This window comes from Python bivittatus, unplaced genomic scaffold (assembly GCF_059951505.1).
Source record: "Python bivittatus isolate LINGU-HERP-01145 unplaced genomic scaffold, Pbiv_v1 ctg000480_np1212, whole genome shotgun sequence".
In the NCBI taxonomy this organism is placed as follows: domain Eukaryota; kingdom Metazoa; phylum Chordata; class Lepidosauria; order Squamata; family Pythonidae; genus Python; species Python bivittatus.
In genome coordinates, this window is record NW_028277075.1 from 89,002,676 (window position 1) to 89,026,501 (window position 23,826).

The window sequence follows — 23,826 nt, forward strand, 5'->3', positions numbered from 1 at the left end:
AACAAAAGCAAGGTATCACTTATTTCTGGAAGCGCATGCTGTATCTTTCACATTTAATATACACCTGATGGATATTAATATGAAGCAGTTCTCCAACCTCCACACTTCTTGTTGTGTTCAGGGATGACTCCTACCTGTAAGGAGAAAGTGTGCATGATCAGATTACCTCCTTGCGTGAAGGAGACTTCCTTCCTCATCTATTGAAGGGGATGGCAGCATGCAGTTCAATAGTAGGCATGACCACACTGCCTTCATCATTCTTTCAGTGAGGATGTGGAATAGGGTAGCTTGTATAGTTTCTCACATCTCAACATTCTGAATCCAACCATTGCTCCACTCTCTGGTCATTGTGGAGTGTGTTCTTCTGCTGACTTTTCTTTGTGTACAAAGCCTATAGAGTATCATGCCAGCCAGGATCTTCCATTTTCTGGAATACTTAGCCATATATTCAGGCATGTACAAATATTATCTTTTAAGAGCACTGAGTCTTAATATAAGACGATAAGAATACAGAAAGCTGGTTTCTAGTGAATCTATCTATCTAGCTCAATGATGTTGACATTGAACAGCAGTGACTCTCCAGCCTCTGAGACAGGAGTATTTCCCAAGCCTTACATACTAGAATAGAGTAAGCAATGTTGCAGCTAAGGTTCACAATAACCTTTTTTGTTGTCCACTAATTTCTCTGTTCCCTCAACTAGTATCTATACGTTTAAAAAGTAAAAGAAAAACTGGCATGCTGGAAAGCAAAGCCCCATCTTTATCTACCAGAATAATCCCTTTAAAACAAATATGGCAAATCACAATGGCTGAATTTACATGGAACTAAGTTAAAATAAGCAAAACATATTTTGGCTTACATGATGGGCGAATCCAGCTATTATCTCCTCAGATTGTTCCTTTAAATTATGAGAAAGATATTGCAAAACAAGAAAACAGGAAAGGAGATGTGTTTAATATTTGCGTATGTTAATTTATACCAACGTTTTAATTCAGTATTATTACAATTTAAATAGAAAAGCAACTCTTACTATAGCAGACAGGTGCCAACTGTGCCCAGACAGTGTAAAGACTCTGACCTCTCCCTTTACATGATTTTCACCTTTTAAACAAGAGTTAGATCAGAGTGTCCTTCAAGAAGTCCTCTCTTGTTATAAAGTTTTGGCTGAGGAATAAAACATATTACTTTGCCACCCAAAAAAGCAAATCATCAACAAAATAATAATATTTTTTTCAAACTCTTTGCTTCTGACAGAATGGAACCTCACTTATTGTGCCAGGTTCATTGCAAGTCAATCATCATTGTACTCAACCTTGAGATTAATGTACTTAATTTGTGCTCAGAATATCATGATGGCTCTAGAATGAGAATGCATTATTTTTTCTGTCTGAGAACAGATTTTTACTTTTAAGTGGTGCACTGTCCAAGGTCACCAGTAAACTTCCATAGCTGAGGGTGGACTTGAACTTGGATCTTCCTGGTCCTACTCCAACACTTTCAACACTAAATCACACTGGCTCTAATAATGTTAACATAATTACTTTGTAGTCCTGTACTTCATAATTTTCTTTTTGGACACAAAAAATTACAAATTGGCAGCAACATTTGGTGATCTCTGAGGGTTGCACCCAAGACCTCTGAGAATCATCTACAGCGCTCACATCTCAGATTATGCATCTATGCACCTTTGCTATAAAAACAACAAGAGCTTATATGAAATACAGGCAGATTACTCCCATCCTCACATTATAGTGTTACCAATTACTCTTCTTCTAAAGTTCATTTTCCATCTGCCTCTGCTTTCAAAACATTCATCAACATATCCACTACTTAACTCCTAAATATATTCACTAACAGATTTTGTGCAAAAAACAACAAAAAAGTAAGAATTATCTTACCTGAATGGATCATAATTTCACAGATGTTCTTGTACTCCTTCTTGGCAGTATCTCAAAGGAATAATAAAGTCCCTATCATGCACCTGCTGTATATGACTGGTACTGTTTTTTTCCTCATTACTTGAGTAATCTTTTAAAAATTGTGAAAGTTGTTTTATCTCAGCCTTTTTCTCAGAGTGTATTGGAGACAGATATAAATAAACATCTTAATTAGAAAATAAAAAGGTGGGCAAAAGGTATGTGTGTGTATACACACACACATATTACTAACTACTTTTATTTTTTAAAGGATCCATTCATAAAAGGAACAGTCCTTGCATCTCCAATGGCTTCTAATGGCATTCAAATTGATTTTTCTTTCTCCAGCCAAACCAAACTGCTGATTTATTTTCCCATAAGAGATATAATACAAATTCTTCAAGTAGTTTCAACTTTATTTTATCAAGATTGTCAAGAGTCATGGTATGGTGATATTAAAGGAGAAGTTCAAATCACAGGATCCATTGTATTTAAAATAGCAGAAATCTTACAAATCCTATGAGTTTGCACAACATTTCCAGCAAAAATTGCCAACTCTTATAAGATTTCAGTAGGGAACTCCAAAGTCCCACTGTATGGTATCACTGAGAGTTTGAACAGTTTGCCAACCCCTGGTGTAGAGGAAAGCAAGACTCTTCTACAGAGAAAATGCATACAAGTATATTCTAAGTTGGTTATTTTCATGTATCAAAACGACATGCCTTTCATTTTAATATATGGCATATTGTAGGCTATTTGATCTACTTTTAGAGAAGGCCAAAATCCTAAGCACATTTGGGTTTAACCAAGTGTATTTGATGTAGAAGGAGAGTTTCTGAAAGCCCTCTGCACCACAGCTGAGCTAGAAAGCCCTTCAGTCTTCAAAATTAGCTTTGCAGAGGTCCGGCGGACTTCAGTAGGTAAGAAGGAAATAGTGAAGATTAGTGAATCACCCCGTGTTAGAGCAAACCATGGGATACAACTCAATTCCCATTTATCTATGGAAGATATTTATATGATGCCATTCAGTGGAATGTCCATAGGAATTTACACAAGGTAAACTGCACAATTAAAATATAAAAATAACAACATATTAAAACACTAGCATAAATTAGCATATATTACTAAACTAGAGAAAAGAACCTTTGCTTGGTAGCAGGAGGCTGATAGTATTGGAACTGACAGACCGTTACGGAGAAGGGATTCCACAAAGCGGCGCCACTGAAAAGGCTCCCTTTCTGGTTGCCATCCATTTGATCATAAAAGGTAGGGCTATCAGGAGGAAATCTTGCAAAAATGTTTGAATACTTGCTCTGAGTCCTAAATTGAATAGGATTTAAATATAAGCACCACCCTATGAATGCTGCTCAGATATAGACTAGAAGTAGGATACCATAAATCCTACTGACTCATTTTGAAGTAACTTAAGAGTTCAAATTGCCTCCAGACATAAACCTTCTTCAACATAAAATTCTAACCATAACATTCCTCTAACATAAAATTCATTAGAATAACTCACCTTATTCAGAGCTTAGATAACCCTTCTCAGGCTATACATTTTTAGGAAATGCTAGAGCTGGCATATAATCTCAGACCAATAAACACCTATTTCCATGGAACTAATATAGAACTATTAGACTGATCCTTTAGTTAGTGCAAATTATATCCAGAATTCTTTTATTTCAATTTATTGAATTGTGGAGTCCTTGGAATTCTCTGAGCTTGGTTGTTTTCTTGCAAACATTTCATTACCCGGCTAGGTAACATCTTCAGTGCTAGAATGGAATGGGGTTTGCTCTCTGTTTATATACAGTAGCTTGCCCTGCCAGTGTTGGTGGGGGTGGGTTTTTTTTTTCCTTGGTAGTTCCTTGATTAGGGTATTGTTTATTCCTTGATTGTTTGTCTGGTGTTAATCTTCGTGTTAATCTCTGTTTATCTGGGTGATGATTGCTGGCGAGATGTTCTGGTCTTTTGTTTCCTTTTTATTGTCTCTTTTGAATAGTGTGTAGATGTTGTTTATCGCTATGTACCTGTTGATGGCTGGCTTGTCTGAATACCAAGCTTCCAGGAATTCCCTCATATTTTTGGATTTAGCTTGGTCTAAGATGCTGACAGTTTCCCAGTTGAAACTATGGTTAAGTCTGTCCATGTGTTGTGAGATTAAGGAGTTTTCATCATGCCTTCTGACTGCTAGTTGGTGTTCATGGATGCGCTCTGCCAGCCTTCTGCCTGTCTGTCCTACATAGTGTTCATTACAGTCCTTACACTGTATGTTGTAGATAACTCCTGTTTTTTCTTCTTGGGCTACTGGGTCTTTTGGTTTACTTAAGATGTTTTGGAGGGCTTTAGTTGGTTTGTGTGATACAGAGATGCTATGTGGTTGTAATAATCTGTTGGTTGTTTCTGAGATGTTTCTGATATATGGCAGTGTTATCCTTTTCATTGGTTGTGTTTTACTAGTGCCTGACCACTCAACCCTGAGCTACATATATTCTCTTCTATTGGTGATTTATGAATCTCATCTAGCCTATTACTGATGCTAGTCTGCAGTTCCCTAACCCTAACCCTAAGTATTCTAACTTAATCATTCATATTTGATGAAAAACTAATTAATATATCAGTACTTACTTTTGAGTAAATGTGTAGAATGAGCACTACATATGCACCTGTGATGTTACTTCATTTAAACCAGAAGTAGGTTTCAATGGGTCACCAATCTTCAGAGGATTCTCATGCTGCATTGTTAAAATGTGGGAGGAGAAGTCCAATTTTTGGTAACTCTACTCTCCACCTTTATTGTCCTCCTAACAAAGTGCAAAACAGAAGCATAGGGATATTGTACTTTTTAAAAGATCCAACTTCCCTGAAAAGAAAAAAAAAATTGCCCCAACCTCTTAATATCTCTGGTGCCCCTTGAGACCAAAAAAATCAATCACCCAAATCAAAGCACAAAGTGTAATACTCTGCCAAAGAAAAAATTAGTCTTAAATAATTCCAAGATTCACAAATTTATCATTCAAAATGTTCACATTTATAGGATATGAGAATCTTGATTGGTTTGAGTTTTGTTCCTGATATTTAATTTACATACTTAATGAATAGGTATCATGAATTGTCTTAAAATGACAGGGGTTTTTTTCCCCTGGGTTGAGTTATTGCCATCCCACAGCACCAACTATCATCCATCTTATTAAGGAATTTGTTCCACTGAACGTACTTGGTTCAAGCAATAGTTTGGTTTATTTATTTTTTTTAATCTGCAGGATTCATGATCTTATCCATTTCATCTTTATGATCACGTTTTTTTTGTATATGAGTTTGTATCAAACCAGTCAATCTTAAAGGAAATCAACCCTGATTGCTCATTGGAAGGATCGATAATGAAGCTCAAGCTCAGATACTTTGGTCACCTAATGCGAAGAGAGATCTCTTTGGAGAAGACCCTGATGCTGGGAAAGATTGAAGGCAAAAGGAGAAGAGGACGACAGAGCATGAGATGGTTAGATAGCATCACTGAAGCAATGAGCATGAAACTGAGCAAACTCAGGGAGGCAGTGAAGGACAGGAAGGCCTGGCGCAATATGGTTCATGGGGTCACGAAGAGTCGGACACGACTTAACGACTAAACAACAACAATCTCACTAAGCTAACAACAAACTAGTGATTTGGCATAATGTATGAACCATGGGACTTATTAGAATAATTGTACAGGATTGCACTTACAATTCTTGACCAGCATAAATCAAGTGGATCCAAAAATTATTTCCTACCAGTGTATTACCTTCAGCTATCATCTCAAAGAGTTAAACGGTTATTTAAAAGAAAGCAATGGTATTTTTCCCAGAGGAGGAAAAGATGGCATCACCATTTAGTTTCTTCCTCAATACATAAGGATAAAAACTGCATAAACTTTCCAAATACCAAGGTTTTCAAATACCTCAGTACTAGCTGATCATCAATTCCTTATCACTCCTCATATTTTCACAATGAAGAAATAAGTAGACTGATTTAATAAATTCATTGACTGGCAGCTCAGCCAGCGACAAGCCCCATGAAGTCCAATGGATTTACTACCAAGTAAGCATATACTGTATAAGGTCTAAATGGACCAAAAGCCAACCCTACATTTAATTCAACATTATTTTTCATCTACTTAAATTACATGATTAAGATGCTGCTTTCATCACTGTGTTATACTACACAGATATACTTTATTCTTCTGTGAAAAGAAAATGCTTTAATTTAGAATGCTATATAAATAGGTAATATTAATCTGCATTTATAATACATGGAGTGCCTTACATAGCCTGTAAAATGTAGTACTTCCAAAAGTAATTAGAGGTAGCTCATTGAATGCTTACTTATAAATCTGTTGTAAAAATCCAGTTGTGTTTGAGCTAGGATGGAACATTTACCCTGAATGTACATGAAATTCATCCAGAGAAATATAAACATAGACAGAAAGAGAGGAAACATTAATCCATATGGCGTGAATGTATGGCAAATGCAAAATATGAAATGTAATTCTTGCTTTGCTGATTTTTATGTAATGTGGAAAAAGGGAATAGGAGGAAGATGTTTCCAATAGCATACAACATTGCCTGCAGAACACTTGGGAACATCCAGGGGTGTCCTGTTCCACTAGCTCAGATAAATAAACTCAGTGAGGCAGAACACCTCACAATCTGTTCACATTCAAGAACTTATGCCATTTTATGCAGGCTAGGAATTCCAGGAATTCTAGTCCAAAATCACTTGAGGACAACATATTAGGAAAGGCTGGCATACCTAATCTCTGATAGGGTTTTGCTCATAGTTTATAAATAATAAAATCAAAACATTTCCAGTTTAGCAGCTTGCTGAGGATGAAATGAAATATTCAGTTATCTTGACTGCTGTAAGTTTCTTAGTCCTTGAGGAATTTAAATTTCTATCATTTAGAACAGAAATGAGCAATCTATAAGCCCCTTGCAGCTTCTAACCTGTATTTTGTGATCCAGTACAGTTCAAATTCAGAGGCAAAATCAGGGAGGGAGGGAGGAAGGAAGGAAGGAAGGAAGGGATTCTGTCTCTGAGAATGCCATCATATTACTGTTATGCCCCTGTAGCCTCTAAAGCTAAAATTTATGGGGGGGGGGGGAACCATAAACCACACATCTTAGTTTCTTACCCCTGCTTCAAGACATAGCAGAAAATTTCTACTGTTAACAAAACTTTCATCAGCATCTCTTAATCAGAAGAATATCATTTTAGTCCTTTAATGGATGGCAATTATTAACTAAAATCATTCTTAATTTAGGATTCACTTCACATACAAACTCAGTATCTCTAATAGATATTCAGAATTATCCCTAATTCAAAGTTGCAGGGTTTAAAATGAGATTTTATAAGTCATGTTAACTGCTAACAGAGATATTGCAACTTTATGGTGCTTTGAAGGAGTCCATTGCTTTGATAAGGTTTGAGTAAAGCACCTCTTTGAACAAAGGGGTCCACAGAAGTTTTGTCAAAATAACGAAGGGGTATCACCGTTTCCTGATGCAGGCCCTGCCCCTTACATATATGCATGTAACAACAAAAGGGGCAGGTTGTGTCACAACAGCACATCATTTGTTTTGCCATGCCTCCTTCCCCCTCCTGTCTCCATCTTTACAGCCACTTCACAAATCATCAGGGCCCCCCATTTTTAAAGAGCAAAGCAAAGCTAGCACATTAGTTTGATTCATATTATCCAGTGGTCTCCAAAATTTGCAGAGGTGACCACTGGATTAATGCAAAATGTCCTAATGAGACACTGTCCTGGGACTAACATGCCCTTCAAACAGTCACTCGTGCCCTTGTTATCGCCCAGATAGACTACTGCAATGCCCTCTACATGGGGCTACCCTTGAAGAGTATCCGGAAGCTACAGCTGGTCCAGAATGCAGCCGCACGGGCTATTGTTGGAGCCCCAAGGAGGGCCCATGTAACGCCTCTGCTCCGCGAGCTGCATTGGGTGCCAGTTTGCTTCCAGGTCCAATTCAAGGTGTTCATTATCACCTTTAAAGCCCTACATGGCATGGGACCAGGTTACCTAAGAGACCGCCTCTCCCCTATGACTTCAACTTGTCCCACCCAATCATACAGAGAGGGCATGCTTCGGACCCCCTCAGTGAAAGAACTTCGATTAGTGGGGTCCAGAAGGCAGGCCTTCTCTGCGGTAGCCCCCGCTCTTTGGAACATTCTGCCCCCGGAGGTGCGATTGGCCCCCACACTCCTGGCCTTCCGTAAGGCTTTGAAGACCTGATTCTGCCACCTGGCCTGGGGTGGGAATACCTCAAGCATGGGGATAGCTAGCCCCATAGAGGCCTTCTGTCTTCAGCCTCAGATCTTTCATCTTCTTGGACTCTCCTTCTCCTTTTTAGTAATGTTTTTAACTAATGTTTTATGTATTTATATATATTTATGTTTTTAATGTTTGTTGTGAGTTGCCCAGAGTTCCCCCATTGGGGGGAGATGGGCGGTTGAAAATTTAATAATAATAATAATAATAATAATAATAATAATAATAATAATATTTTTTAATTAACACCTGGAAGAGAAGATGCTTAGACAAGCTAGCTCTTCCTCCTTACTCTTGCACGCTGTGAGATAACAAACTTCCCTCTCTAACCCCAATTAAGCAATTATTTCTCACTTAGCTAGGTGACACTTTCTTAGCTAGATGTCTAATACCTGCTAGACACTTAGAAATGTAGCTAATCCTCATTAATATGCAACCTTCCCTTCCTGATGCCTAAATTAAGCAACTCTGGGTTGTAGGGGAAAAGGGCATTTGAAGTGCTGTAAAACATGCCCAACGAAAGCAAACCCTTTGTGAGTCATCTCCATGGAAATCTGTTCTTGCCACTTGGGCTCACTGCAGTTGTCCGGGGACTGAGTTCTCTGGCACTATAAGTATGAAGAACTTTTTAATAAATCTTTATTAATTTTAAGCATCCTGGCATCTTCCTTGGTGTTCATCTTTTTTAGTATCCAACCCACACACACACTATCTGGCAAGAGGTGTCGCGCATGCACACACACACACACACTGTACCTCCATGAAGCAGACAGTGACAGGTAGATATCTAACTTCTGCTGTGGCATCTGCCCTGTGAAACATCATTCCCCCCAAGGTGAGATTGGCCCCATCTCTATCAACCTTCTGGAAGTCCCTTAAAATCTGGCCTGGGGGTCACAATGGAATGGTGATCTGATGAGGTGGCTCCATTGTTCATAATCTGACACCCTCTCTTAGCCTTTTCATAATAATATTAAGTTTTGTACTTCCTGAATGTTTTTTAAATTTGTTTTTTATGGTTTGTTTGTACACCACCCAGAGTCATGTCTCATGAGATCGGTGGCTGTATAAATATGATAAATAAATAAATAAACTCAGTAGCTATCTAACTGAGGACAACAAAATTATTTCTGTTCCTTTGCTTTTGGTTGGCAATATGCATCATATTTCTGTTCCTATGTCAGTACAGGGAGAATACATGCAACAGCGTAATTAAATACAATAACTTTATTGTGGTCACCAACCAGCACAGTGTAATTAAATAATTTTAAGTTCTGGTGTTGGTGGTCTCACAGGGAAAAGCAGATACTCTTTACACGATATCATGCATTGCTTCACCAAATTCAACATGCGATAGGCCAGCCCTACTATATTTTGGGTTTCTACTCCTCATTTTGCTGAATGGGACCTGGACTTTTACTCCAAAGCCTGCCACCCCATATATACTGTTGTACCTGAGTTTTTAGAAGTCAGATCTATTAATCAAAGATACACCAATGTTTTAACAGAACACGGACCTTATAATAATGTAGCCTGAGACTCTGACTAATTAAAGGAGTCAAAATGACACACCTAGAGAAAGAGAGACAGACAGACACACCCATGCCTAGAAATTCTGAGGAACACAAAGTTCCTTGCTTTAAACAAGAAGCTATATTTATTTATCTGAGAGAATTTATATTTTATTCATAATTCATGGCTTATTTTTAAAAAAATCTTATCAGTTTTGCCACTATAGATCATATATTTCACATTACCATTATTGTGCCTTGCTTATATTCCTAAATAACCACTTTCAGAATGAAATTTTGCCTAGATAGTATTTGTGCATTCTCCATACTATCTCTCTGATCTACATACATCAACAAATAAACAACAGCAAATACATCATTTGAAAAAGAAAATGTTCAATGAAGTAGCATTTAGTTTGGCTTATAGTATTGACATCCTACTGATAACAAATCAAATCAGGGATTCTATTAATTTGTCCTACTGTTTCTACTGTGTATCTTCTGGTTTAGCAAACTTTATTATTTATTCACGCCAGAGTGAAGGAACAGACTTAAAGCCTGCAGTATTAAAAGTCAGGTTGAAAAAAAAAATATGTGACTTTTCATTGCTAACTGCTCTGCCTTTCCATTCTCATCAGTTAACCATTTTTAGATTATAAATTCAATAGCAGTTAATTAAAAGGCTCAAACATGAAATTAAATTAACTTCAGTGAATTAAACTGCATTTCCTTATTTCTCCTTTAATGTCCTTTACGCTCACTACAAATCAACTTTCTATAGTTTTATCTCAGTTGCTGGTTAATCTGTACAGGTCTTTTTATTCTATCTGACAAGCACTTTCTTTAGAAAGCACTTCAAGGATACTTTCTCCTGTCCTCCTAAAAACACAGTTTTCCCTATTACATTACATGCCTTTTCTGCAACAGCAGCTTCTGTGTACTGCCAAGTACTACATATATCAAATCCAGGATACTGGTTTACTTGTGGGAATAGTTTCAGAGTCCAGTTGCCTACAGTCAAGCAACTGCCATTAATTCCTTCAATCTATGAAATTAGGACCAGGAAAGGGTTAATTTGTAAAGAGTTGCTAGCAAAAAGTTAACTGCTACTGGTCTAATCTTTTTTTTAAAAGAAGGCTTTAAAAGCTGGAAATTATCACTTCTTTGAAAGCTAGTTTCAATTTGCATGAATGAAACTGTACTTGCAATCAGGAACAAATTATTTTTAAACTTTGTTTTGTCCCCAAGCAGCATGATTGTAGAGAATTAATGGACTTAAAAATAAACAAACATGGCAGCAATTAGGGGCTGCAACTACAGTGCTATAGGCTGCAAAAACATATGACCTTCCTAATTCTATTTCTCTGCTTTTTACAATGCTATATATAGGTATGTCTTTTATGCTCATGTTTTAATACTACTTAATGTTCTAAATGCTGAGCTACTTGATCTGATAAAAAGGGATACAGAAAAGCTTAACTCTTTGCTACCATCGGATAAGTGTCTGGATTTTTGTAACCTAAATATGGTAGCCCTAGTCTCGATGATGCTTCACATTCAGAAATGGGCTCCAAAGTATTACCTATCTCTGCAATCAACTTCTGCTCACTGCATTTGAGGACAATGGAGCGCATCAAGCATTCTAGTGAAGCATGCTACATTATTTAAGATGCAGCTTTTGCTGGTACACTTCTGGCTGCTCATGGGAGTTGGGAGCAGGGTGCACCATGTTGCAGTGATTCCATGCAGTGATGTATGGGGTATCCCAGGGCTTGGCCCTCTCTCCAATTTTGTTTAAAATCGACATGAAGCCCTTGGATCATTCAATATGCAGTTGATACCCAGCTCTCCATTCCAAGCCAAATAGGAGATGCAGTGAAAGTCTTGACATGGTATTTGGAGGGTGTCAAGGCCTTGATAGGGAGAAACAGGCTCAGGCTTAACTCAGGCACCAGAAAGTGGCTATTAATTCAGAAGTTAGTCTATTCTAGGATTATAGCCCTCTGGATATATTCCTGGATTTATAGCTCCTGCTCAGCTTCAGCTACTGCAACAGTTGTGGCCTTTCCTTTATAGTCGTCATTCATGTCTATAGTCATTTATTTCTGACTACAGACATTCATGCCCTGGCCATCTCTCAACTGAACTCCTGTAATGTGCTCTATCTGGAGGGCCCCTTGAAGACTATCTAGACACTTCAACTGGTGCAGAAAGTGGCTGCCTATAACAAAACCTGTTGTTCTTTTGTTACATATTTGTTATGGAAGCTCCATTGCCTACTAGTCTGTGAGTGAAGTTCAAGGTGGCTGTTATTACCTAAAAAACTGTATTTAGCTTGGGATCTGATTATATAAGAACACCTTTTCCAGACCCCCCCTCTCTCTCCCTCTCTTCTTGTAGGGGGTCCACGCTTCAGGTCCTGTCTTTGAGGGAGTGCCATAATCACGGACCACAAAGCTGGGCATTTTTCACTGCTGCCAAAACTGTTGACATTTAGAAAAGCTGCCAAGACCTGGCTATTTTGAAAAGTCTACAGGGATTTATATGATAATGGATTTCCTCCTGCAGTTTGTCATTGTAACGTTACTGAGAGTGACATTCTTTATGGTGATGGAGGTAAATGTTATTATTTTGTTTCTGTACTGTTATCATTTATGTTAATCCTTCTGCTATACTGGAGTGTTCACCACTTAGAGTCATATGCAACTGAAGTGGCCTATAAGCTTGAGGGAGGGAAAAAAGGAACTAACTAGTTTCTAACTAACTAAAGTACTGGCTTTGTTCATAATGTCCAAAGAAAAGAAAAGAGAATCCATATAACATAGCACCCAAATAACTTCTCCAGGAGAAGGCCTGCAGAAAGCACACAGTTTTACTTTGGCACAAGTTCTTTCAGCAAGCAACAAGAAAACCACAAACTAAAATAGCAACTAAGCTGTGAATTTTGGAGACCAGAAATGCGAGCTACAACCTTCCCTGTGGAAATTGAGAAAAATACGACCCCACTTACATACTCAGCTAGCAGCAATCATATTGGAGATACAAGAGAGGGAATTTTTAGTCTCAAACTCACCTGACAAATATTACACTGAAATTCCCAACTCAGTTTAAATTCAGGATATACAGTCATCTCTTACTCACTACATAAATTACTGCAGCTCTATAATATTGTTGCATATTATAACTACTAGCTCCCTTCAGATGTGTGAAGACTTGAAAGTGGGTAAAGGGTGGGTCATGTATTCTGACCAATCCTACTCTCTCCAACCTCCACATGCAAACCTGGGATTAGAAGATCTGTACAGTATTCATATTTGTATCTGGGACTCTCCTGTCTGGATCACACGGAGAGCAATGTTTGCGCTTAAGCTAATGCAAGAGTGCAACTTCACAATGTGGGCTGAATGCAGAGATCAGGAAGAGCAGGAGGCAGCTGCAAGCGTTGTCCTGTTCTCTTGTCATTTTCAAGTCTCCTCACACACTCAAGCAAACATCTCTTGGAGTTCAAAGTCTTAAGCTCATACTAAGGACATGATAATTATGTTGATTCAGGAGAGAACTTTGACAGAATGATGCACTGTGATAAATATTTACCAGTTGAATGTCTTGCCCCTGAGGGGAAAAAAGGCTATGTGAGGTTAAACTTTCTCAACAGAGTTTGAAAACAGAGTTGTCACTAGTTCATAACCTATACTGGCTGTTCATGTTTCTGTTGTTTTGCCCACAGTATGTTAAAAATATTTCTGAAATAAAAGTCATGTATTTACTTATTAAATTTATATTTATTTATTAAATTTGTATGCCGCCCATCTCCCCCAGAGGGTTATCAAAGTTAATACACAACCTGGTGCCCTCCTTATATGTTGTGATAGCAGCTCCTGCAAAAAATACAGTGGATGCCAGGTTGGGGAGATCTGGCATTTAGCAAGAGGGAAGAGAAGTGAAATACAATAGAGGACACTGAGAACAATTATAACACACAAAGTATGTTCCTCTCTGTGAGTTTTCTTGCCCTAAGCTGTTGGAGTGAAAAGGGGTTGGATATGGAGTGTTTGTGTCTGATGTCCCAAGACAAATTTTTTAACGGATTCTAGTAGGCATACATGTGTAGGATTCAAGAATCCAGTTGTTGACTAGATGACAAAAATTAGAGCTCTCTCTCTCTGCTGCCATGTAGTGGCCATCCAGGGATTTGCAGCCTACATTTGTTAGTCAAATTCTGAATGCAAGAACACATTCTGGTCCTTTCCCCCTGTGCAAGTATTCCTGCAGAGAAACATTCAAAAGAGGCAGGATAGTTCAACAAAACAGAACCGCTATAAAACATTTCTACAAACCCCTAATTTCCATTGGCAGTGAAAAACAACTCCACAGTTTACTTCACCAGCCAGCAAAATATCTAAGAGAATGAACATGCTCACACTTCCCTGGTCCATTTCCAAATAAAAATCATCTGACCACACTGTGAATGCAGTCTCTGTCCTAAACACATACTTGAGATACAACTGAACAGAACAAAGAAAATAAACTTCTATCAAGAATCGGACTAATTGTCATTGGGCTTTGTGATATATGGTTGCTTTGAAGATAATTTGTATGAATGGTTTGTTTTTCAGTTTGGTAAATGTCATGACCTATAGCTAGTTAATACATTTACAGCAAAACCCTGTGCTGTCAGAGGTGCCTATTCCAAGGTCCTAAGCCTGCTGAATCTCTAAAAAGTAATAATATTTAATCATATTTATACGTTTCATTCAAAATTAAATGTAGTTTATCATATGTATTTGTTCTTGGTTTCATCCATGTCTTTATCCTGATGTGTGTATTTTTATGTACATAACCCACTTAGAACGACTCTCAGAAGCCTAGCGTGAGACACATGATCTGAAAAAGATGCACATTCCTAGAAAATACGACTGCACAGATTAATCTATCTATTGGAAAAACATATCGAAGGATGCCCTTCGAACAGTCACTCATGCCCTTATTATCTCCCAGATAGACTACTGCAATGCGCTCTACATGGGGCTATCCTTGAAGAGTATCCGAAAGCTACAGCTGGTCCAGAATGTGGCTGCGCGGGCTATTTTTGGAGCCCCAAGAAGGGCCCATGTAACACCGGTGTTCCGCAAGCTGCATTGGGTACCAGTTTGTTTCCGGGTCCAATTCAAGGTGTTGGTTATTACCTTTAAAGCCCTACATGGCATGGGGCCAGGTTACCTATACCTCTCCCCTATGTCTTCAACCTGTCCCACCCGATCGCACAGAGAAGGCATGCTTCGGACCCCCTTAGTAAAAGAACTCCATTTAGTGGGGTCCAGAAGGCAGGCCTTCTCTGCGGTAGCTCCCGCCCTTTGGAACATTCTGCCCCCGGAGGTGCGATTGGCCCCCTCACTCCTGGCCTTCGGAAGGGCCTTGAAGACCTGGTTCTGCCACTTGGCCTGGGGCAGGGAGGGAATACTTCAAGCAGGGGGATGGGTAGCCCATAGTGGCCAGCTCTCCACAGCCTGATTTTCCATCTTCTTGGATCTTCCTTTTTTAGGATTGTTTTAAATTTTGGATGTATGATGTGTTTTAGATATATTTATAGTTTTAATGTTTCCTGTAAGTCGCCCAGAGTCCCCTATTGTGGGGGAGATGGGCGGGGGAGAAATCCAATAAATAAAAATAAAAATAAAATAAATATCACAGGCTGACAACATCAAACTATTCCAGTCCAGACAGCCACAGATCATAATTAGCATGATTAGTACAAAAATAAAAGGTAGCAATATTCAAAACTATCGTCAAGTCATATTTTCTATACCATTTTTTTCTGCGTAACTTTTGTTTTTTGTGGAAAGAAAAAAGACGGAAGCATATTCTACAAATGCTGAAAAATTCTTCTGCATAATATAAGGGCAGAACTCTACTGAACTTTGGCTTACCTTGAGACTCTTGAAAAGGATTTTGTTGCAGTCGCTGAAAACAGCATTATTTTAGCTGCTTTCATTTTGTGAAAGGACCCAGTTATACAAAGCACATGAATCACAGAAGAAACTTCAGAAGTAGCTCATCTTTGTAGAGAAAAGGTCCAAGACTTTGATCATCAGCCACCTATGAGCTTTACAACTCCTAAATTATGTGACAAGGGCTTTTTTAAAAAACAGCAGTGATGTAGTAATAAAAGACATGCTATAATGTACAATCATATACTACAGTACATACTGTTTTATTGCAGATTATGACTCTAATGTTCACATATTTCACTATGTCTAACATAGTGGTCCAGAAAAACAAAAGAATTGTGTTAGGAATGCTATCTTGCCATTTAGTTCATAGCTTCGGATAGTTTTCATGAATAAATCGAACCATTCCGGTCAGGTCTTGGACATCATATACTACACAATCTTTTCAAGGCACAGCTGAAAAATATAAGTTCAGTTAATGACCTAATATGGAAGCAATGGGTTTGAATATGTTTCACAATTGTCCTATCACTTGCATCGAATTTAAGTCCCACTGATTTCAGTGGCAATGACCAATTACAATTGTTCTTTATTAAAAGCACATCAAGTGAAAAATATCTCCTAAGAATTAAACTGACCACCAGATGTCACCAATTTTCCATTGCTCTTCAAAAACAAATAGGCTGCAATAGCACATATCTGAGACTCTGCCAGTTCCATTAATTTTCTTGTGTTCCAGTGTGAGTTTGCATTCCTGTGTTTGGGTTATTTAAATTATATCCTAAGTTAGCACTGTAATCAATGGAATAGTTTGACAATGAATTCTAAACATTGCTTGAAATAGAAATATATTTATTCTTATTTCTTAACAAGTACAAATATTGAAAATGAAAAGTGGGATGGCCACTTACACATCTCCAAAAATGACAGTGTTTTGTATACATTCCACCCCCACCCCTGCCCCCGTGCATACACATACACAAACAAGAAAGAATGACTATTTCAGTATAGTCGGGAAGGCTACAAAGTGATTGTCCAGTTTTTCTTGCATGGTAGGACATACTCAGAGGGGACACAGTGGCGCAGCGGCTTAATGACGCTGAAAGTTGCCGGCCAGAAATGGTGGACGCTTCAGCGGTTCGAGTCCAGCCTTCGCGTTAACAGGGTGAGCTCCTGTTTCCTCCCCAGTTCCTGTCAATCCAACAGTTCAAAAACTCACGTGAGTAGATAAATGGGGACTCTCACTCCAGTGGGAGGAAAAATGCTGGCGGCGCTTTGCAAAAAGGAGTCGGGAGCAGTTGCCGGTAAGCGTGAAAAACTGTGCGCGCCAAAAAAGGGCGCAAAGCAACGGAAACCCCACCTCCTGCGCTCGCCAGCTGGGCTCTGCCCTAGGAAGGAGGCACTGGCAAACCACTTCCGAAACACCTTGCCTTGAAAACTGCAAAGGACTTTTCCAAAGCAGTCACTGCAGAGTCTGTAACGACTGAGCGCAGATAAAAAAAAAAAAAAAGGACATACTCAGGATCTTCCTATCAAATACCCAAAGTGCTCCACAGACACTTCGCATTTATTACAAACATATTGTTTGATATAATATGATTGTCATACATATGTTAATGCTTTCTTAACAAATGTATGTTACAAATTCTTTTCAAATGGTCAAAACAGGAAATTTATATGAAGGCATTTTGTGCAGGCATTTGTATGAAGTGATAGATTGTCTTCCTAGGTCCTTATTTTTTAATCTTGAGCTCCTGGGAATTTTGCCATTGAAATGTATAAGAACCCCTTTCAAATCACTTTTACAATGTAATCCTATGTAGGTCTATTCAAAAAATAAACCCCATTAGCGTACTCTCTGAGATAAATATACACTATTTTAGCTTTATAATCAAACTCAAGCACAGATACCTATTTACCTTTGAATGTTTTGAACTATGAATTGGTGTAGAACTTCTACTGAAAAATTAGTATATATGTACAACCAATAAATATGTAGTTAAAAAACCCATTCAACATATTTTAATTTTAGGAAACTGCAATGAATACACACACACGCACACACATGTATATGATCAGCACATATATATATATATATATATATATATATATATATAGTATTTAATTTGATTTAGATTGCACAACTACTGCTCCATAAAATGGAGCATATTTTTGAGTCAAAAAGGATGCACTTTATGATGTTGAAATGTCTTGGTAAATAAACTGAGGATTAGATTTAGATGTTGCTTGATGTTATGTTCTATGGCCCATATTCCAAATAGCAATTTCAGCCTTGCTTTGGGTAAAATATCGTTTCTTGAAATCAGTCTGTGTGGGGTGAATTGCTGGCTGAGGCCACTTATAAAAATAGTTTCAAATTTAATTAGGATTTGTAGTTTGAGAGGAAAGTTTATACTTCCAGTATGTCACGTGCTGTCTCAAGAGTAGCTAATTCAAAAAGTCCTCAAATTCTGTAGGAGAGGAGCTGGCAGGAGGTACAGAGTCCCTTAATAATCAAATCACTGTCCTAAGGGCAATAGGAGTCAATACTGGTGATTTACAGAATGTATATGTATCTGGTCATGTACAAACTGAACCAGAATCTGTTTATAAATACATATTCTTGAAGCTTCTAATATCTATTTCACAAATATCTACTTTACTTTACTTTTTTTAAAATAAATTTTCTTGTGATTTTTGTACTTTAGGTGCAGTCCAGAGTTCCTCTGCTAGATTATAGTATTAAAAGGGGAATAATTTGTTAAATATATAGGGAGTGATCATGTTAATGGGATTGGATTAATTTATTTTAAATCAAATATAAGTCTTTTTCCTGGTTCTGATCACTTGTCTAGTTCCTCCTATTTTTCTGGAATGTGTCCTTTGGCATACTATTCAGAGGCCAAGATTTTTTTATTTATTTTATTTATATATCAAATCTGTCACCGCCCATCTCATTCGAACAACTCTGGGTGGTTTACAAAGCAGTTAAAAATCAACTAAAATTACAATATAAAATAATCCTAAATAAATAGAAAATAAATATAATCCAAGGATATATGTTAAAATTGGCAGTAACTTGGGGAGCATCATCAAGATGCCAGCCACCTCCAGGGTGAAAAGATAGTCTCTCTGTCTCTCTGTCTCTTTTTCTTTCTTTCCCTGCACTGAGATTCCAACACATCCTTGAACTGCATGAGATAAGAACCTTGTACAGCCATAGGCCAAATCTTTCACAGACAGTAGCAGAGACCTCTTAAGAAAGGGTTACATACAAAAATCAACTAATGAGGTTGGAGACATAACAGTGACCACACTGGATAAGTTCACATGCCATGCACCTTAAATGTGGTTGGTTGGTTAGTAATATGTTTTTTGTAAGTCACCCAGAGTCCCCCATTGGGGGGAGATGGGCAGGGGAGAAATTTAATAAATAATAATAATTCAGTACATTTTCATACTGATATTTTTACAAGCATCTATTTGTTTTGTTGTTTATTAATTGCAACTATTTGCATGCCACCTCATCAAAGATTCTAGGTGGCTTAAATTTCATAAAAACAGTAAATCCATACATTAAACAATATCACTGAACAGCATCATATCAGCCAAATTGCAACCAACTGCCATCCAAACAGCTGCTTCCAGCTATGGGGCACCCTTTGTTTCAAGGGCTATATGGAAGAGCACCATCTTGTTGGGAAGGAGGGATTTATCAGAATGTCAGAGATGTTCCAGAGTGAGGGGGCTACAACCAAGAAAGCCTGCCTCTGGGTTCCCTCCCCTGAACATCTTGGGGTGTGAGAGAATCCTCAGCATATCCTATCAGTTAGATGAGCAGGTTCTACTTAGAGCAATCAGTCCTGAAGGCAGCAAGGATCTAAGTCATGAACACTTTTACAGGTTGGACCTGGAAACTAACTAGCAATCAATGCAATTCACACAGTAAAGGTATTATTATGTCATATCTGCTCTCACATATCACTAAGTGGCATCTGCATTTTGCACAAACTGTAGATTCCAAGTCACTTTCAACAGCTCCAAGTAAAGTGAATTAAAATAGTCCAAACACAAGATGGTGAGGCATGAGTTACCTGGACTTGCTAATCCAAGAAGGTCCAACTATAGTAGCACACTAGCTAAAGCTGGGTAAAGCTTCTCTGGGCACAGTCTTTACTAGGAGCCAAGAAAATCCCTAGATTGAGCACCTGCTCTTACAAGGCAAGTGCCATCCATGCACAGCTAAGTTGCAGCTAAGGTGGAACCAGAGAGCTTCTGGACACAGCAGCACCACACCTCGCTGGGATTCCTTCTGTTCTGTCCTATCCACTTCCTCACAGCTTCCAGGCATTGGGCCAAGTCTTGCACCATATCTCCTGCTCGGCCCAGGCTGGAAATACAGAGCTCATCAGGATACTGATGAAACCTCATCTGAAGCAACAGATGACTCCTCCTAGCAGTTTAATGACAATATTAAAATAATTGACTCACCAATCAGTATATGTCCACAAAGATACTCCATCCAAGGAAAGATTCTAATTAGGATAGAGCCTTGTTTGTGTGTAGCAACATACATTGGAATAGGTGTAGAAACCTTTATAGAGTCCTGGGACAGTTAGCAGGAATGGCGGAGAACAAGCAGCTAATCAGGATTAAATGTGGAAACTGACATTCAGTTGCTGTGCTTGTTTGACACACTGAACCACTAACTAGACAGCCTCATTTCAGCCAAGCGTGTTGAGCAAATCCAGCCTATTTGACTCACTCCGTGTTATGCAAACTCAGAAAAATTGTGTTAGCTGAGAATACCATGGTGACTAATTGCTGTAGTCCAAGTGAAGGGATATGAACCAGATTCCTCACAAGGTTAACTGTCGCTTCAGGTTGTGGCCAAGTGGATAAACCTGCTATCTGAGCCCCCTTAGCGCTTTTGTCTTAGTGATGGCGGCGGCCAACTGTACTGCATGATAATCGCTGAACCTCATGCCCATTTCTACGGGTTTTCGAGCATGCTTTCTCCAACTTCTCCATTTTTAATTATGGAAGAGGCAAATACTCTATTCTGTACAATATTTCCCACCTGCAATTTCCAGTGTCTACTTGGCGTTTTTATCTCGCTACCTTTCAAGGTGGGAAACTGCACTGCAGAGGGGCTTACTTCATTTCACGGGCTTCGGGGTCGTGTCTAGCATCCTAGGAAGGAAACTGAACGTGTCACCGCGCCGCTCTTTCTCTCCCCGCAAATGGAGGTCTCAAACCTTTGAGACGCTCGAGCGGGTATGTCTGCACGCAGGCTGCCGGGCAATCGGACTCCAACTCTGCAGATGCTTCCTGCTCATGCAGTGTTGTTTTACACCCGGCGATAAACGGTTTAACTCTCTCCTGCCCCTCTCTGGGATCTCTCCGCCTGCACCCTGGAGAACTATGGGACGTGCTACCGCTCTAAGCATTTTTGCTTTTTGTCCAGGCTTGTCACACGCCGCCCCGGTCGACGTCCAAGAGACACTGCACTTCGTCCGCGTGCGTTTGTAGAGAGCAATTTCTACTAGGCCGGGGAAGGAAGCATTATCGCGTTACACTTTAGAGACGTTTACTACCACTACCACAACCACCCCTTTTTTGCAGCGTTTCGGTATTGGGCGCTCCCGGTGACGGTGGGTAGTTTGTAGACGCTCCCTGGCTCCGGCTAGGCTAGGTTGTTTGTACACTCCCGGCTGGGCGAGCGGCTCGCAGACGCTCCCTGCTCGGCCCGGGCTTCCTCGCGCTGCAGTAGGAAGGAAGACAGCGGCGCTAGTGGGAACATCGCGTCCGGGCTGCTTCTCTTGGGCTCCGCTGCGGCAGCCGGCTGAGCTTGGCCCTCACAGCACTGCAAGCGCCGCCGCTGCGTTGCTCCATGTCCGGCCTCCCCGCCACTTCGGCGGGGGGGCCAAGCCCCGGCCCCCGCTTAGAGAGCGAGATGGATGAGGAGAACGGGGGCCGCCTCGCCGGCGACGCCAGAAGCGCTGGTAAGAAGCCACCCGAGAGCAGCATCCGCGACCCCGGGGAGAAGGCGCGCGCGAGGCGGAAGCTTTTCCGGCGGCGGGCGGCGGCGCTCGCGCCGTGTGAGGGCCCTCGGTCTGCCGCGGCGTTGCTCGGCGCCGGTGGGGAGGGAGCCGATGACTCCTCCCTCCCGGTTATCTTTCCCCCCGGTTGTGCGCGCTGTAGCTGTGGTCTGCTTGTGTGGTTGGTTGGAGTGGAAAGCACGGCAGTTTCCTTTTCCTCGCACACACCGACGAGCGCGTTTTCTCTCAGTGCACTGGAATAGGTGGGTTACCCCTTCGCTGCCTGCCCGCATTTGCCTGCTGGGTGGGGAGCGTGTCTTCTTCCTCCTTCCTTCCTTCCTCCGCTTACCTCGCTTCTCGAAGAAGCGGGAAATAAGCTGCTTTGTCCCTTAGCTTACGGGACACTTTCCAAAGTCATTTCGTCTCCTTGTTCTGACGGGACTAGGTGAGTCGCTGCCTCTCCTCCTCTCTTCGACCATCTCGTCGCCTGCTGCTTTGTCTTTCTCCTCCGGTGTGCAGAGAGGACCTTTATGTGTGTGTGAGAGAGATAATTATACCTGATTATGTGGGTTGAGGCAAGACGGAGGCATTATTTTCCCTTTGCACGAGAGTGTTTTCCCCCTCCCTTGGCCAGAGATATAGAGCAGGTTGCCACACCTGCTTTTTTTCTCATTTTCCACGAAATAAAAAGGTTTGTGCTTTCTCCTCCTCCTCTCTTTAGAGAGGTTGTTCATCCTCCGTGATAATCACCATTTACTGTTGACCCTCTTCCTAGAGTAGAATCATCGTTTACCTTGTTTAAGAGGACCCAGGAACATCCGTTAAAGAAAGAACATCTGGCAGGTAGCATTTGAGTTGCTTAATGGATCAGGAGGCACCTCTGCGTATTGCTTGCAGGCGACCTTTAGTGTCATATTTTGACATTTTTCTCCAGCCTTTATTTTTGTAGATAGCTGTTATTTGTTCCCCATGAAAGGAAATGAGCTTTTCTTTCCCCTCCCTATCCCATTGGCAATGATTTTTTTTCCTCAGCCCAATTTTTAAAGGATAATTGCACCCCTTTAAGTGGTTAGCCTAGTATGCTGAGGATAGCCTCAGAGTAAAGAGAAGCAACAAACAAACAAAAAAAACAACCACTTGTTGGCCATCCTTTACACCCCATTTTTCCTTTGGCCTTGCAACTGTGTGCTGCTTCTCTGAGATTGTACCTATGTAAGAGAGAGTTCAGCCCATATTCTATTTTCCCTTTCTAGTAATAGTGGTAGGATACTGGTTTTTTGGCTGAAGTATTAGTATCGAAAATGTGAGCAAAAATGTTATAACTGGTATTAGGAGCATTTGTTTGTGCTTTGAGGACATCTATTGACTGATCAGTGTAGTCTCATGGCTAATATTACTGTGGGGAGTAGCATACCTAGGAAAATATAGCAGTACAGCAGTGTTGACATGTCAGTGTTGGATTCACATTTCATTATATTATTTAGCCTCTAACGCTTGATAATAATGTGACTGGTACCATGCAACAGAGTTTTCATGATGTGGTTAATACTCATTATGCTAAAAATGGGGAGGGCAGAGTCTGAAATCTTTTGATTGAAATTCCCTGGCATGGCATGGCATGGCCTGGCCTGGCCTGGCCTAGCATGCTGCTATGTGTTGTATTATTAATACAAATAATAAATTTATACTGAATTGAAAAGAGAAGAAAGATCTGTTCTATAGGTATACAGCAAAAAATGGCAGCAAAACAATATAGGAAGGCCGAGTGTACTTACATTAACAATAATTAGTCATAATTATCTCATAATAGGCAAAGATTGCCAAAGAAGGTTTATTGTGGTTGCATAAGAAATAATCTATGCTGAAATCTAAAGTTTTACCATTGAAATCAGAAGGTCCTATATGTATTGATAACCCATTTTCACAGGACATGCATTTAAACTTTATTCCAAAGTTTGTCCCCATGTAATGTTGACAGCATATTCAAAAATGTGGAATATCAGTCTTTGTCAACATGCTACAATTGGAAATTATCAAAGGGGTAGGTTCTTTCAGCAATGTGGTATATTGGAATGCATGCTATAGCT

The 23,826-nt window shown here is 39.8% G+C and overlaps 1 protein-coding gene across 4 annotated transcripts in view; it reads left to right on the forward strand.

Annotated features, from left to right (window-relative positions):
* Nucleotides 1-20,779: 20,779 nt before the first annotated feature.
* The window catches only part of MGAT5 (alpha-1,6-mannosylglycoprotein 6-beta-N-acetylglucosaminyltransferase), a 141,989-nt gene continuing 138,942 nt past the window's right edge, over nt 20,780-23,826 (forward strand). For 2 of the 4 annotated variants that reach the window (XM_088146490.1, XM_088146493.1), the window contains exon 1: nt 20,780-21,703. Coding sequence is in view for 1 of the 4 variants with exons in the window: in XM_088146493.1 (XP_088002619.1) it covers nt 21,592-21,703 (112 nt within the window). In the remaining 3 variants the exon portion in view is untranslated. Of the gene's footprint in view, nt 21,704-21,894; nt 22,003-22,163; nt 22,185-23,826 lie in introns of those variants that run through there. The other 2 variants (XM_088146491.1, XM_088146492.1) reach the window with 2 other exon arrangements.